Raw genomic sequence first — 18,162 nt, forward strand, 5'->3', positions numbered from 1 at the left:
CCAACAATCCACGTACAGATAACATGAGCATGTTTGGTTAAAAGCAAAGCCCATCTGAATCTTGCACCTCTCTTTCTCTATTGACAGTCAAGCCAGAAAACTGAGCGGGCTAGATAAGCAAATGACCTTTGGTAATGTTCTTTCTGGTGGATTAGTATTAGTCTTTCCTCCCGCAGACCCCTCATCTTAAGAGTGACCTTCAGGAACAAGTCTGCATTCTGAAACATTGAAGCACCAGAGGGCCCTGTATCTGCTATGCTCTGCATTGCCCATTGGCATAGTTTTGTATGCAATGTCATGGGTGGGGTATGCAGAGCTGGCTGTGCATCATTCCCACTACCGAATAGGCCCCTCCCTGTAGCAAAATGCCTGAGTGTCCACCACAGGAGGTCCTGTGACACTTTGTGATACGTCAGTCACATTGCCCTTGAAAAGACCACCAAAAACAGCTAATGGCCCCGAGAACCAGATGGAGTAGAAAGGCAGAGGCTTGGATCTGGGGCTGGGACTGCTGTACAATCTGGTCAATGGCACAGTCCTTGGACAGAAAAAGCTTGCCGCTGCCCATATGAACCAGATGGATTGTGAGGGGGCGATGTGGGATTCTCTGAAGTTAAAGGAAAAGACAAAAGCTGTACACCCGATGACATGTGAGGTAGCGGTGGCCCAAAAGCAAATCCTGTCTCTCCTCAGACAAGCAGCTAACACAGCCAACAGCTTGGGGCAAACCCAAGAGTTGAAGACAGGCTAACGGGCAGGACTGCAAACTGATAGTGGGCATTGCACCCAGAAACCTCAAGTGCTTCAGATGGATTGGTACATGAAAGTAGATGTCCAAGGACACCAGCCAGTTCTGAAGGTCCAAGGACTGAAAGGAGAGGGCAGGATTTCCCATCTTGAGAACTTGACCATGACCATGTACAAGTTCAATAGCCACTGATGAGAAGTATACCATGACCTCCCCCCTCTTTGAAGCAGGCACACAGTCTCGCGTTGCCTTCGCTGTGAAATTTCCTTGAGCAGGAGGGCATCTGGGGCAGGGCAAGAAGAGTGGTTTGGCAGCAGGGGAAAAAAAAGGCATTCAGTATCGCTATATAGCACAGGTGTTCATCCACACCAGGACAAACGGGGACAACCTCTCCCAAACCAGTGCAGAATGGTAGAAGGACAAATTAAAGGTGTTTTGAGGCTTGGGTAGCGAACACAGAGGCAGAAACGTTGCTTCTTGGAGAATATCTCCCTCACCCTGGTTGTGGGCAACCCCTCTGATGCTGAATGCCTTGGGGTACCAGACCGCTGAAAAAAACTAGGGAAAAGAGCTACATGGAAGGTCCATTGAAAAAGGGCACAGATAGAAGGGCTGTTGGAGTGTTAGGCCAAATTATTTGGCCCCGTAGAAATGCACGTACAAGGTTTGGTCTAGACATCGGGTGCAAACCATAAGTGCAAATCCAAGAAGGCCTTCTGTGAGAAACCAGGTGTCTCACCCGCTAGTCCCCAGGGTTCTGTCATCCAGGTGGCAGGACACAGTCATCGCTTTTGGGTCCAGTTCCTGAGGGTGGACCAGGGCAGGAGTAAAACCTTGGTGAGGGGTCTTCGGGGAGTGGGACACCAGATGGCGAGACACAGGGAAGGGGATACTGTAACATGTTTACCCCCATCCTATCAGATAGGATACTTAGAAACTCCATATCCCACCCCCTTTTCTCAACATGAACACTTTCTCACAGACAGCTCACTATAAGAGAAAACAGACTAACACCCAAGCCGTATACCTGACATTTCCCAATACAGTGGTCAGGCACTTACTGACCATTACACACACAGCTGACTTCAATTATGCTTCCCCACATGGATAAAAGGCGGCGCATGAGAGCACACTCTGAGCAAGGAAACAGAAGTTACAAGATGGTAGTTTAATACAAGGCGAAAGACAGCAACACATAAGGGGATCGTAAAGCGGGAATCGCACATTACCTTTTCGACAAGGAACCGTTACTTTCAAGAACCCTCAAGAATAGAAAGCGTAAGACCAGGAAACAAAGCTGAATAATCCTGCATTTGTGTTGGAAGCACCCAGGGTTCTCTGCATCGATATTCAAGGTGGAGAGAATCGCTTGCCGCCGTGGTACTGTCCTTGGCTCCTACAACAAAGCAGGACCAGTGAAGTCAGCACAGCCGGTGAGTTGGGGAGACCGATACCAGACCAGTCTGTGTTGAAGTCAAGGTTGCAAGTGGCAACATTGTATAGTGAACGCTGAAGCGAATAGTGTATGAAGCTTATGTGATAATCAACGTGAGTAAAATTGAACAAATTAACGTATTCTATTTTGACTTCCAAGTTAAATCACTAGAGTGGTCCAGCACCATGTGCGTGCTCATTCGAAAGTCTATGTAAGGATCTAACTGAAAGGTGGCAAAAGCAAGAGTGACAAAGAATTGTAAATCAAAGTGGTCCTGCAGCGGGTCAAGCAAAATCCCATGCACCATCGAAAGTCTTTGATGTTAATACTGTAAAGAAAGTTGATGAGAAAATAAACAATTGGTCCGACCCCAGCTGAGGGAGGCTAATTGAACATTGTGTTAAAGAGGATCTGAGCCTGGCTGAGGGGGATCCAAGGTGAATAATGAAATCACCTGAAAAATTGAGTACTTGTGAAATCCAAAGAGGTAAATAACTTGTTTGTTGCATCAAGCCCTCTGAAAGAATAGACTTTGAAAGGCAAAGGGACTTGGACACGGAAGGCCCCGATCTTAGTGATTGAACTAGATCCTCGTGCTAGAGAAGCCAGAGACTGTGCTAAGCTTGAGTAGGCAGCCTTGTGCCGTGCTGAAAACATGGAGAAGGGAGGCCAACAGCCTGAACATCCTGCTATATCATTTCCTGAACACTTCTTTCTTTTACGCAACTGTTCCCACACTATTTGTATTCGGAGGTAAGGAGTGACAATATGTTTATTAGTATAGGTCCTTTTATTATGACAAGACACTACTAGGACTGCATCATTATTTGATGGCCGTAGCTTGCTCCCATCCATAGATTTAGGATTAAATGGGCTTTTTTCAAACCCTTTTTGAAGTTCAATGAACACCCTTGAACTGTGGTCACTTGTGTCGGTTTTACTGTGATAGCATACCTTCCTTACACTTCTGATAACGGCATCTGCCCCATCGAGTGTGCTACATAGTCTGAGAAGTCCAAACCCGGCAGAAGAATCCACGAGAGACTGCTTGTCATCAGCAACCAAGTAAATGCTCTGCATCTCAGAAGGAATGTTGCAAGCTGCCACCTTAACCACCTCTCAGAGTGTGGGTACAACATGGGTGTGTGCAGGAAATATGTACCGTCTTCAGGGCTGAACTGCTGGAGCCAAAACGTTTTCACCTGGTAGCATCAAGCTCCTTACTTGCTTACTCTCTCTGGAGCAGGTTGGGGAAAGTGGCTGTCTTGGTTGCTGCAGTAGATAACTGAACAACCACCCATGTTGTAGTAGAGTCGGTAGAGGGAAACTGGGGTGAAGAAATAAGATCTTACCAAACCTAGTGAGATATTCACTCTTAGTGGCAGGGATAAACCTCAGACTCCTGGGCTGCTCCTGAGAATGATCAGCATGGCGTCAGTCACCGCCAGTTATACTGTGAGCATGTGATTTATAAAGCACAAATCTAGCTGTGAAAAACAGAGCACTATTATAATGGAGCCATGTGGCACAGAGGCAGACCAGTAACAACTCACTCCAAGCAGCAGACCAAGCTCCATGCATACAGAGGTGGGATCAAGAGGAACCTCTACCAGCATCAAAGTCGAACATGCCAGGGCTTTAGTGAAGACAGAGGATCCAATAGTGGGGAAGGGTACTGAAGCCATTGTAGGTGGTGGTTCCTCGCAGTCGGAGGCAGACTCACGAAGGAGAGTGATGGTGTCGTTTCTTCAAAGAAGAGAAGTAACTTTTGGAGGAAGAAGCAGAGATCAAGATTTCTTGACCCTCAAATTATTTAACTTTCATGCATTTTATTTAACTTTTCTAGTGTTGCCCCACCCAGCATGGCTTGGCGCACCTGGAAAAGTTCAAATGGGCAGAGGTGAAAAAAAGCTAGTGCTTTCAGAGTAGGATAGAACGATTATCAAAGAAATGTTAACAGGGTTTGGTCTGGCCGATTTAGGTGAAGTGAAAAAGGTATTGTTGCAAGGCTTTTGCAAAGGGTGATAACGGAAGGTGCTGTACAGATGTGGGATGGAAGGGAGTTTCAGGCGGCTCTGGGTGCTTATTGTGTGAAAGCTTGTTTTTGTGTGCAGGTTAGTTTACAGAGTGGAATGTTTAGGATATTTTGGGTGGCATAGGTGGCGTTTGTGTGGATGATGGGTTTCAGTTTGTCATGAGGGTATGTGGGAGTGCTTTGGACTACAGAAACGCCATCCTCACTAGACAAGACTAATTCTGAACTTAACAGTTTGGAGAGAACTAGTGCCTGAACTTCAGAATGGAAATCCTCAGGACAACTTTTTGCATAGTTGTAGCTGTAGGTTGCATGTTTTGGTGATGGCAGCCATGTGCTGTGTGTAGAACACAAGGGGTTCAAATGGCAAAGCCTAGGGACTTGACTGGTGTGGAGAGGGATACTTGTTGTCTGTGGTGAGTTCTTTGATCGAGGGGTTGAGGTCCGATCTGTGCTGGGGGTTGGGGCGATCAGATGAGGCAGTATTAATGGGTCGACCTTTAGGAAGTGATGGCCATTCATGTTGCGATAGTAGAGAGTGTCTAAGAATGTGGTGTTCTCAGAGGAGGCAATTTGGAGGATATTTGTGCATCATCTGCATATGAGTAAAAGTGTATGTTGCAGTTGCTAAGAGTCTGAGGGATTCAACCAATTGGTTGAACAGGAGACTAATATGGTGGATCCTTGCGATACTCCACATTCGACTGCAGTGGGACTTAATTGGTACAAGGGCAATGAGACAAAGTTTGACCCGTCAGTTAGGAAAGCAGTAACCCAGTTGAGAATGGTGCTTGGATGTTTAGGACAATGGTGTGGCCGAAAAGATCAAAACATGCAGATCAGGGAGGACTAGATGGGCTGTGCCCCCTTTTTCATTAATGTTTTGGAGATCATGGTGAAGAGTCGCAGTCTCTGTGCTGAGGCCAGGCAGAAATCAGATGTAACGGGAGGTTGTGGTTATGTGCATTTTCAGTTGACATGTGAAAGCGTTCCAAGAGTATGACAAGGAATGACAGGATTGCGGGACAGTAGTTTTCAGGGAGTGTGGAGTAGAGGGATGATTTCTTGAGAGAGGGGAAGGTGGAGGAAAAGGGGTGAGGGAAGGGGGAGGGAAATTTGTCCTGTTTGGAGTGCAGAGGGACCGGTGCCATGAGACCAGAACTGATGAAGTCGACTCAGCGTGAAGCCAGGGTGGCAATGCAGTTAGAGCTGGGCATGCGTCATCCAAGAAATGTGCTCATTTTGTTTTGGATGCAAGGATGAGTGTCTTGGTTGAAGGATCGTAATGAGTACTATGTGCTTGAAGGTTTAAAATTGGAGGTGCAAGAGGGACTGTAGAGGGCACGACCTGTCCGATGTGTATTTAGGAGCTGAACAAGTCAAAACGGGAATTGCACACTCTGGTGAATGGTGGTTTGAAGACTGGCTTTATATGTCTGTGTACAGTTGGGCGTTGATGGGAGCTCTTCTAGGAAGGGAATAGTTTCTTACCTGTAACTCCATTTCTCCAGGATTGGTATCTTTCATGGATTCACATGCTTAGAATATTCCCCGTCGTCAGACTGGGACCCGTCCGTACACATATATAGCCTTTTTCTATAGGAAAACGTCCGACACTTGTGTCCTATCTACGTCCTTTTAGGACCCGCCTACGCATGCTCCGTAGGCCGTCCCAGTATAAGAGGCCCGCCCCCGCGGCTCCCCTTCAGATTTCGGCCCCTCCAAAGTAGGAAGGGTTAAACTTATCAAGCAAATACATTGCATTCCGGGGAGGCTGGCGGGCGCATGTGAATCCATGAAAGATACCAATGCTGGAGAAATGGAGTTACAGGTAAGAAACTATTCCCTTCTCCAGCATTGGATCTTTCATGGATTCACATGCTTAGAATAGATTGTATAGCAGTAACACTTGAAAGCGGCGGGGAGAATGTAATGTAATATACCCTCACCATAATACACAATGCATATGTACGCCAGAAATAAGTTTACTCATATAACCACACCATCATAAAGCATACTGTCATCAAAAGGTAGAAAAACAAAACTCTCCATAGTGTGGAGCTTACCTTACTGAAACACATGGCGCAGGACTGCTCTTCCCATCTGCACCTCGTCCGCATGCTGCCTGGCAAGGCAAGGGGCGGGTAAACGTGTGGGGCACTGACCATGCCGCAGTCTGGCATATGTCCGTTTGCGGAATTCCTGCCCATAATGCTGCTGAGGAGGACGTTGATCTTGTAGAATGGGCTTTAGGATGCCCTTGCAGCGGCCTTAGAGTGGCAAAACGCAATCGTCGATGAGACCCATCGAGCCAATCCTTGCTTAGAGATTGCTTTTCCCCTCGTCGACGGACCATATGCGATGAACAGTTGTCGAGTAGACCTGAGTTCCTGTGTACGATGTAGGTAACATTTCAGGGCCCTCTTAACGTCCAAGGTATGAAGAGCTTTTTCTGCTGCAGATGATGGGGTCGCGAAGAAAGTAGGGAGAACAATGGACGAGTGTTTGTGATACACTGTCGGAACTTTTGGGACGAACGTAGGGTTAGTTGCCAGGACCACCTTGTCTTTAAAGAATCTTAAGTATGGCGGGTCTACAACCAACGCTTGCAGTTCCGAGATTCTCCTAGCTGATGTGATAGCAATTAAGAATGCCAACTTCCACGATATGAATTTCATGTCCGACGTGGCCATAGGCTCAAAGGGTGGTTTCATTAAGCCTGCCAACACTATGTTGACTCCAAGTTGGTGGGAAACGTTTTACCGGTGGAAAAGTTCGAAATAAACCCCTCATGAAGTGTTTCACAAGTCTGTCGCTGAATAGAGGAGACGACTGTCTCTTCCTCGTGAACCTCGAGATGGCCGACAGGTGCACCTTTATCGATGTGAAAGATAAACCCCTCTCCGCCAAGAGAAGCAGGTAAGGTAGAACTTGCTCCGGCGGCACCTTCAACTGTTGTAGGCCTTGTTGTCCTCGACACCATTCACAGAACCTCTGCCATTTATAGGTGTAAGATTTGTTGGTAGAAGGGGCTCGAGCCACCTGCAGAATTTTCTGACAATCCTCCAAAACGTCTAAAGCACAGAACTCCGAAAAGTCAGGAGCCAGGCTGCAAGGTTGAGACTGTCCGGGTCGTGATGCCACACTGTGCCTTTGTCCCGGGACAGTAGGTTCGGGACTCTCGGAAACGCTATTGGATGTTCCAGCAGGTCGGAAAACCACGGTTGCCGCGGCCAGTACGGTGCCACTAGAATTACCTGGCAACTGTATCTGCGTATCCACTGTACTGTCCTCCGTATGAGGGGAAACGGAGGAAAAGCATAAAGGAACATGTCCGTCCATGGGAAGGAGAATGCCTCCCCCATGGAACCCTCCTGGGGCCATCTGCTTGCGAATTGCTTGCATTTCTTGTTTTCCTTGGTTGCGAAAACGTCCAGAGGGGAGTGACCCCATCTCTCGAACACTTTCATCAGCTGAACTGTGTCCATTTCCCATTCGTGTATCTGGGCCATCCTTCTGCTGCGGGAATCTGCTTGCGAATTCCTCACTCCCGGGAAATGGTGAGCCACGATGGAAATCCCGTGCTTTAATGCCCAATGCCATGTTTTCTGGGCCTCGATGGAAAGAGTTCTTGATCGCGTCCCTCCTTGTTTTCTCAAATAAAACATGGCCGTCGTATTGTCCGTCAGCACTCGTACTCGTGATCCCTTGATGTGTGGTAGGAATGCCTTCAAGGCCCATCGTACTGCTCTGAGCTCTAACACGTTTATGTGTAGGAGTGAATCCGTTTGAGACCAGCGACCTTGCGTTTGAAGAGTACCCATGTGAGCTCCCCATCCGGTTAGGGACGCATCCGTGACTATGGTTCGCTGAAACTCCGGTTCCTGTAGGGGTACACCGTTCAGATTGTGGAAACTCTGCCACCACTGAAGGATCCAAAGCAGCTTGTCGTCGTTGATGGTTATCTTGTCTGACCACGATCCTTGGGCCTGTGTCCATCGGTCCGTGAGGAATTCCTGGACTGGCCTCATGAATAGGCGACAGTTTGCCACCAGATGGATGCAGGATGCCATGGCTCCTAGGACCGAAACATATTTCCTCACTGAGAGCCTGGTGGTTTGTCGTAGTCGGCTTGCCAGCTGATTGAGTTTTGAGGTTCTGTCGAGAGAAGGCTTCACTAGCCCCGACTGGGTCTCGAACTGTGCCCCCAGGAACACCAACGTTCTCGATGGCCGCAGCGAGGATTTTTCGAAGTTTATGGCAAATCCCAGCTGTTGTAGAAGCTGCATGGTGGCTTGCAAACTTGTGTTGGTCGACGCTGGGGAGGATCCCCTTACCAGCCAGTCGTCGAGATATGGGTATACGTGGTGGCCTTGCTTCCTTAGCCAGGCCGCTACTGGGGCCAGGCATTTCGTGAACGTTCTGGGGGAGGTCTTGAGCCCAAAGGGAAGAACTGTGAACTGGTAGCGAGTCCGCCCTATTACAAACCTCAGGAATTTCCTGTGTTTCCGACACATTGGAATATGGAAGTACGCGTCCTGTAAATCCAGGGATGCTAGAAAATCCCCTTCTTGAACGGCTCAGATCACTTCTTGCAGCGTGAGCATTTTGAATTTCAGGCTCTTTAAAGACTTGTTGAGATCGCGTAAGTCTAAAATGGGACGCCATTTGCCGGTCGGCTTTTTTACGACGAAGTATCTTGAGTAGACTCCTTGACCTTTCTGTGACGTTGGAACTAATTCTATCACGCCGTTTGCTAACATGAGTGTTACCGCTTGTTGCAGTATCCTCAGATGGGAATGAGCGGTGAACGCAGGTGGAATGTGCCGAGGGCTGTGCTTGAATTGTAGAGAGTGCCCGTTCCTTATAGTGTCCAGCACCCATTGATCCGTCGTTTTTCGTTCCCATTCGTCGACACAGGCTGATACTCTTCCCCCCAGAACGGTGTGTTGTTCGTCATTGCTGATCTTTATTTTGCTTGTCTCTCGGCGACGAATAGGATGGTCTCTTCCTGGACGTCTGGAAGTTCCGGCATCGGTTTGCAGTTTGGGAAGCACGTCTGTATCCCTGGGAGGAGTAAGCCGACCTACCAAAGGATCTGTCTCCCGACGCAGAGAATCTGGAATTACCTGAAGCCCCTCTAAAGGGACAAAAAGACTTGTAGCTTCGGCCACTCTGGAGGGCACCCAATGAACGTGCCGTGTCCGAGTCCTCTTTCATTCCCTTTAGGAACTCGTCTACCTTCTCTCCGAATAGAAGGTCTCCCTCAAAGGGCATATCTAATACTTTGTATTGTACCTCTGGTCTGAAGTAGGTAAACTTAAGCCATGACTGTCGTCGTAATACGACCCCATTATTGACTTGCTTGAAGCCTGACTCAGCGAGGTCAACCGCGATGTTTATTGCATGATTGGAGGCTTCCTCACCCTCTCGGACAGTCTTTAATTTGATCACTTACACCACCACACTGATTGACTATGTGAGAATAACCTTGGATACCAAGAAAATAAGCATGAACACATTTGGCACCAATTATTCTATGGTCAATATAAAGCACTACACGCCTAGAACAACAACATCCCTCAACTCCAACAAAATCCCTAGGACATCCACTCCTCTCCTGATGACACCCCAAACCTCAAACATCCAGGAAACAAGAACAAATAAACATAAAAGAACGGGGACTGCGTCAAGTGGAGAAACAAGACACCAGTGTACATCCCTAGCAACAGGTTGCAGAGTAACTCTATAACCTAACCAGCACTTCCATTTGCCAAACCTCCAAACCTCGAAAAAAGGAAACAACCCAACCCAGCACCCACAACCTTAAAAGGTTCTTGGGAAGCTACCACCCAAGACACGAACTTCGATACCTAACCCTGCCTTCACACTCTTCTACCTTGCACTAGATACATCATCCAACTAAAACAACCACCAATGGATCAGCCACTTGCACGGCATCTACCACTCAACTATTTTATCATCCTACAATGTTACATTCCAACAACTACCCATGTTTGTAGGATACCGGTTAGTTGGCAAAGGAGCATCACACCCAGGACAACACAAAAAAACAGGTCTAACTCACTCACAATCTTATGAGAACAAAGAGTTAGTACCTCCAAATGTACACCCCTCAACACCAGGATTCACACATCACTGCTTCCTCTAACCACTGGTTCAGCTCTTGCAGAACCTAGAAGCAAGATGCCAAAATAACTGGCAGAAGTTGCACAATACAAGATCCAGAAGCATTACATTACACAAACTGCATTTGGCTGTGGTTGCTTGCACATCCATGCTAGAAGCTGTGTCTCACACACGCTAGTCGGCAAGTGCCATCCACACAGGTGCTCTTTGTTCCTCAAAGGGGACCTGTGAAGTGCACATGGTGGAGACTCCATTGAGGCCTCACAAGGAAGGGACAGCTGGAACTGTATATAGCCAGCAACAAAAATCTATGCAACTGCTGAGACAAACATGGTGAGCACAAGCCAGAAAGATGTGTCACCCTTTAAGCAATAACATTGTCCATACTGAAATTGTGCAATGAGTGAATTGAGGCAGGTTTGAGGAAAGTTCTTGTATGCTCTCCAATGGAAGTCTATCTTGACCTATAACCCCACCTGGAAATGATCATGGCTGCAATAATTGCGCAGAAGAAAAATAGATCTTGTTTTTCACATAGTCCAATTTAGTTTTTCTATTTTCAAACACTAAAGATAATGGGAGATGAAACCTAGCTGTTCTCTTCCGTGCACTTATAAACCTATGCGTATTACAGTACTAACTGGTCAAATACTCTGAATGTTCATCACTTTTTCTCATCAGTGTCACGGAACGTGAATCTTCAAAATGACCAAAGGGCACTTTGGTGACCCATTTTCATGTATAGTCTAGTATCACAAAAGGAAACCAAACAGCCTACAGATGCTGGACAATTGTGAATAGTCTTTGCGGGAAGTGGTGATCCTGCTGTAACTCTTTCGCCATACAGGCTATTCTTTCAGTGTCAAGTGAACTGGATGAGTTGTGTGTAGTGCATGAGATAATCAGTTTCTAGAAAGTTTATTACAGAAGATGCAGTTTCGACTTCTCTACAGATTTCCACAGTCTTGCAGGTTAGAGGGTGGTCGTTCTACACAGTACCAATAATAGCCAGGTTGGTGCTTAAAAATATAATTTGATACAACCTCTGATTTGTTACAAGTGGTAAAATACAATAATAAACACCTACATTAGTACAAACAGGCAGGTAGAGGTATAAGTGCATCATATTGCACAATTTATTCCAAGTTCCCTTCTCCATAGACCACATTAAAAGCACCCAAGAAGTGTCAAACACTCACATCCCCTTGTTGTGGTATGAACCCAGATAACGGGGCCCAAACCTGTCATTAACATTAAACTATCCTGACACAGTAGATCATCACTAGGCAAATCCAGTCACCAAACATAGCAGGTGACCAAATTACCAAGCTACTGGAGTAGCACAACGTAGCTGCCAGCACAGCCAAACCACTGCATCGTTCAACCCTGTGGAGTGGCACACCTCATCCGAGCATGCTCAGTCAATAGTTTTAGTACCAAATGTGTTAAGGGCTTTTTTTTGCAAAACCCTCCCTAGGGAAGTTGAGATGTTGCCCATACACAAGGGAGCAGAAGCTTTTCTTCAGACAAACAAAATAAAAATGTGGGATACTTAGAAGGTTGTCAGTGGCTGTTTCCACTAAAAAAAATAATCCACTTTAAAAAATAAAATGAAAATACTTCCTACGTTGGGAAAAATGCTCAAAGGCATCTCATAGGCCCGCTGCCTTTGTCAATGATGTCCCCATAGATATAAAGTAATACCAATTGTTAACCTACAAAGGACAAATTACATACACTACTGAATTCCCGATATTTGATGAGGTGCAGAAAATACAGGAATGCTAGCGTGCCCATATACTATACACTGGGCTCTTTCAAGTAAAATCAGCAACAAAAATCAATAACATTTGTGTAACCTGAAAAGGAAACGTTTGGGCACCGAGGAAATTGTATTAAAACGAAAAGGGAGAAGACGACATTGTCAACATGGGCATGATTTAAATCTACACAATGCTCACAACTGAGCTTTCCTTCAAAAGGGAGGGCTAGTGTTAAGCGCATTCCTTTTAGAAGCATTTTGTGGGGAACCACTTCTGAGTGTATAGGCTGTGTTGATGTGACCGGACCCTCCTAAATTTACGTTCCTTGCAGCTATGGCTTTCAACCCCAGGACCAAGTCCTCAATGTGCCTGTGCTGTTGTGCTGATAAACGGGCGGTATTCATTTCCTATGCTCTTGAACAGTATGTGACTTGTGAGGTGCACTTACAGTAGACCATAATTCAGTTCAGGAGTCGAGGTTGGCCATTTGCGGCAGTCTTTAACAACGATGGGACTCCCTTCACTCCAGGCCAGCCACCCTCAAAGGTCATTCCCAAGAACACAAGACCAACCAATGTAACGCCCAAATTAAAAGGTTAAATCTTCCACTCCACTGTGGTTGGCAAACTAATGGCTGGCATAGAATAACACCACGTAGCATGAAGCAAAGAAAATGTCAGAAATTGATTAGTCTGTTGACACTAACACTGAGCCATACCAGATGGCTTGGGATTTTGATGGCAGCATTTTGGTCAGCTGCAAGGAGGCACGGGGGAAGAGTAATCAAACTATTTCCAGAAGAATTTGAATTGGTCTAAAAATCTTATTCATGTATATCCCTAGCAATAAATTAAAACAAAACCCACAGACCCACACTGCGGGACATTTCCTAGCATAAAGTATCCTTCAGTTTATCAGAAGACTCCTCTCTTATGGCAGACATCCCGAGAGGCAAAGTGGAGGAAATCCGAGGTTCCATGGAAAGTCCAACTCCCCAACGTGTCCTCTGGTGCTTCCTTGAATAGCCTCTCCTGGTTGGGTTCTTATTCCAGTCCCAGGATGTAGTTGATTGCTTGTACAAGTCCTATGATAACAGGCTGCCAGGCTACCAAGTACCGCAGCCAGTCCAATAGTTGTCCATATAGCATATGTGGCTTCTCCCAGCTGTAAGGATAAAGGTTAAGGAAGCAGAGACTTACATCATGCATGAAGATAATACAACTACACAGATGAATGAAAAATAAGCTCATATCTTGTTTGCAAGTATTGAAATTGACACTTATTGCAACATTGAACCCAAGTAACAAATTGGATAGATCTGAACATTACTTTTATTGTACTGTGGAATCTGCCCCAGTCACCAAGGCCTTTTTATTTTTAAGACCAATGAAGAAAATGCATACATTTTCCAAAGTTCTGTACCAGGAGTATTCAATGACAGGACTGCAATAGTCCACAGGAATTAACCCTTGCATTAATATTGAGACAGCCGAGCGGTTTCTTTACAACATTCTAATCTAATTTAGTTAATAAGGAAATAGGAGAACAGAGCAGTGAGTAAGCATATGCCTACTCATTTATGCACACCAAGACTACTTTGACGCAAGCTAGGACAACTCACAAGGTTTTGGACAACTATAGCACGCAAAACAAGCTGTACCTGGAATACACCTTAAAGCTGTTACGCAGTTGAGTAAACGCCAGAGGAGAATGGGTTGCCCAGTAACCAGCATCACCTTTGGATTCCAAAGTCATGATTGAAGACATAGGTTGGCAACTAATCACCATGTGGTGCTTGAGAGTTCTTCATTGGCATTTTAAACAGAAGTGTTTTGCGAAATTACAGTTCATGGTAAACATTTTCAGGATAGAAAAATGCTAGTAGAAACGTGTAGAGTTAAGGTGCTACAAATACGCTTGATTCAACAGGCACTGAACTGGTATAGCTAAAAAAGAAGGCCTGAGCTCTCTCACTATTTCTTGTTTGTGGAGGCAATCATTGTTAGGCAAGAATTGATGGTCGTAACCATGTGGGAGACTACACAACCCGTGTCCTCTGGGTATTCGGTAACCCACCTTTTGGTATAGGCCTGTACGACACACGTTAGTAGTGTGACTGAGCAGCCAGGCCTATCTCAAGAGAGGTAAATGTGAGCTGCAGAGCTGTCGCAAGGAAATCCACAAAAACAAGTAGTCAAGGACACTTGCACTCAGGGTTTTCGTTATAAATATTTAACATTAGTTTTTAAATAAGCATTCTTTAAAAAGGACAATATATCTAACAATCAAATATACTTTAATATACATGCCCAGAATCAACACAAAACTAGTAGATACTCTTTAGAGATGCTTCTTACACACTTGCACTGATTTCCATCTTCCCGATTCTCCTTCCCTTCCGCCTCCCGTCCCACCCCCCCTGCTCCCATTGGTCCATGGACCGTCTTGCTGGCAGTGTAGCAGCGGAGCAAAACTCACCGGCTCCATTTCCATCGGAGCAAGGCGAGTGTTGCCCCCGTCTGCTGCTGTTTTTTTGTGTATTTAGTGAAGGCCCCGAGACCCCTTGTAAAACCCGCTCCCGCCCCGCGCCCTCTTCGTGCTTCTCCTTCCCTCCCGCCTCACCCCTCCCCCCCCATTGGTCCTCCGTCCTCATCACTGCTCCTCCCAGAGCAATTACTCTACCCTAGATTCCAAGCCAATTACCAAACCTATAGTAAACAAGGTGATTGCTCCCCACTGCATCTCTCTCAACAGAGGAAATTGAATAATTATTTATTACTGTACCAATCTGACTGGCTAGGCACAGACCTCCCCACCTATGTATAGACCTATACAGGTCTCTCAAATCTAGTAGGGTTTTTGTGTCCAGCTTGCATTGTATGATATTTAGATTGCATTGATAGGACTCTCTCCCACTATAAAGGTCTCCCAAGCATAGCAGGGGTTCTGTCTCCACATTGCATTGTATGATATTTAGAATGCATTTATAGGCCTCTCTCCCACTATACAGGTCTCAAATCTAGTAGGGTTTGTGTGTCCAGATTGCATTGTATGATCTTTAGATTGCATTAATAGGGCTCTCTCCCACTATACAGGTCTCTCAAATCTAACAGGGCTTCTGTGTCCAGATTACCTTATAAGTGATATTCAAATTGCATTGATAGGCCTCTCCCCACGATACAGGTCTCTCAAATGTACTTACCAACTCACTCTAAAGTGAGACAGAACCCACCACTGAACTACTGTGGAGTGACATTCCGATTAGGGGCTCACGCCTCATAAGGCGTAAATCCTAGCTGCGCCCCTCAAAGTCACTCCTGAACTAGTACATATTCTTCTTCGACATACATATCTAACTTACTGCAGTGAACCGCGTTCAGGGAGACGGAGACTAAAGAGCCACCAATATAACCCTTAACCACCACCCATACCCCCACCAAGACAGCGACTGAACGAATAGGCAACATCAGCTGGAATACCACCTACAGACAAAGGCTAAAACTGGTAGCGGACAGCCTCCACACCCAGTACTACACCACAAGACAACCAAACCAAATCAGAACCAACTGGACATCAGCAAACAAAAGACTAAACAACTGAGTCTTATAATGCCACGCAAACGACCCATCCCGAGGGAAAGAAAAAGAAGAACCACAACTACAGAACACCCCCCCAAAGACAGGAACAAAAAAAATCGAACCAACACAGACGAGACAAATCCCTCTACTTAACTCCATACCTCGCTGACAACTGTTCGCCAGACCAAACCAACCCAACGCTAGAAGCTGCAACACTAAACAACCTAACAAAAGCACGCAGAAGAAGGATGGACACCACCAGAAACAAACGCACGACCGAAGCGATAACATCTTACATCACCAAAGCTCTAAGAACTTTCAATAGACAACCACAACTCCTGTAGACGAACCCGATGAAAACAAAAACCCAAGACAAAATCTAGAAGAACTATTCGAGGACGCCGACACCCCGAAACCTACGCCTCAAAAAGATCAGGAGACGACCCTAACAAGAAAAGACAAACCGAACTACACCTCCAAAATCCACTGCAAACTAATAAAACGCAAGATCCATGTCAAAACACTCTACAGAGATCTTCGATCTACTTGATGACAAAGGCATTGACATCCTATTCATCACAAAAACATGGCTGGACGACAACTTCAAAATCACACTCCAAAGCTGCCTTCCAGGAAACTTAAAATGCCTTCAAATAAACAGGAAAAACGAAAAAAGAGGAGGCATCACAATAGCATTCAAAGAACAGCTAAAAATAAAAACAGAAGAACCACTCAACATCCTCAACTGAGAAACCATGGTAATACACCTAAGAGCGAGCCCAAAATCCAACATCACATTCATCTTGGTGTACAGACCACCAACTTATGATGCATCCTTCGTCGACAACTTCATAGAAGCCATCATCAACCACGAACACCTAATTATCCTGGGGGACTTCAACATCTGGTTCGGAGACAGTCACGCCAACTCCCAAAACTCACTGATTGAACAACTCACTACCATGAAACTACAACTAATAAAAGGGGCAACACACTCAGCAGGACACACCCTAGACACAATTTTCACCAAGGAAAAACTCATCACCACGGCACCGCCGATACAAATACTGTAGAGTGACCATCTCATCCCATTCGCGATCACTGCCTACTCAAGTCTGCATCCAACCTCCTAAACTCACAACCACCACAAAAAGAAACTGGAAACACGTCAAAGAAAGCAACCTATTCAAACAACTGGAGTTAACCAAACCCTCAACTACAGAACTAGCTGACCTAGACGGGAAAGCAGAGCCATTACACAAATGGATTGCAGATACAATTGACAAGATTGCCCCAGAAAAACCGTTCACACCATCAAAAATGAGAGCAATGACAAAATGGTTCACCCCACTATTAAGCACCATGAAAAAGGAAAACAAAAAGATGGAACTGGAATGGAGGAAAGAATACATCCCAGACAAAAAAAAACACCGTTCCAGAAACAAATCCGCGTATACAAGCAGGAAATTCAAAAGGCAAAGAGATGGCATTATGAGGACAGAATCACCAATGCCACCAATACACAAAAAGAAATGTTTAAAATTAAAGAAATGAGAAACCTACCAGGCTGTGATAACACCCCAATCCCCTCGGAGAAACTATGCAACGACCTGGCAGACCACTTCAAGAAAAAGAAATCCATGACATGCGACAAACCATTTAACAGAGGCCAACCAACCACAACATACAACCAAACGAACGAACCCAACTCAGAACCGCAGCAAACTCAAAAACTTTCCTGAAATATCAGCAGACACATTCGCAATGCTGGTAAAACACAGCAAGAAAGCTGGTTCACCCATGGATCCCTGTCCCCCAGACATCAACAAATCAATCCTCACACAAGGAACACCAGCAGAATATTACAGAAACCTTCTAAATCTATCACTAGCAGCAGGAACTGTACTGAATACCTTCAAATCAACATATCAAACCACTTCTGAAAAACACAAGTGGCGACGGAGATGACCTCTCCAACTACAGACCGATCCCAAACATCCTCTACCCGGCAAAACTCCTGGAAACCTATGTATACAAACTAACCCAAGAACATGTTTAAAACCACCTCCTGCTAGACCAAGCTCAAGTCTGCTTCAGACCCACAAGAGGAACGGAAACAGCACTACTATCCATCTGGGATGACCTAAAAGCTAACGCAGACTCAAACACCTCAGCCCTTATTCTGCTCGACCTAACCAAAAGACTAGAAGACAGGCATAACAGACAACACTACGCTGGACTAAATCATTCCTAGCAGACAGAACAGAAACTGTATGGATTAAACCCTTCAAATCAACCCCACGAGTTAACGACTGAAGTGCCACAAGGATCCTCACTATCACCACTGTACTTCAACATCTACCACACCTCAGAATCTTCAAGAAATACAACATTACATGCTACAACTACGCAGATGATACTCCAATCATCTACAAAATCAAAGACACCCAAGC

General features: G+C 45.6%; 1 protein-coding gene across 2 annotated transcripts in view; it reads right to left on the reverse strand.

Annotated features, from left to right (window-relative positions):
* Positions 1-11,474: 11,474 nt before the first annotated feature.
* RNF121 (ring finger protein 121) overlaps positions 11,475-18,162 on the reverse strand; it is a 421,292-nt gene continuing 414,604 nt past the window's right edge. For both annotated transcript variants that reach the window (XM_069640316.1, XM_069640317.1), the window contains exon 9: positions 11,475-13,295. In XM_069640316.1, the coding sequence (XP_069496417.1) occupies positions 13,175-13,295 (121 nt within the window). In that variant the 3' untranslated portion in view covers positions 11,475-13,174. The remainder of the gene's footprint in view (positions 13,296-18,162) is intronic.

Source organism: Ambystoma mexicanum, chromosome 7q (assembly GCF_040938575.1).
Source record: "Ambystoma mexicanum isolate Mex_15411 chromosome 7q, UKY_AmexF1_1, whole genome shotgun sequence".
Taxonomy (NCBI): domain Eukaryota; kingdom Metazoa; phylum Chordata; class Amphibia; order Caudata; family Ambystomatidae; genus Ambystoma; species Ambystoma mexicanum.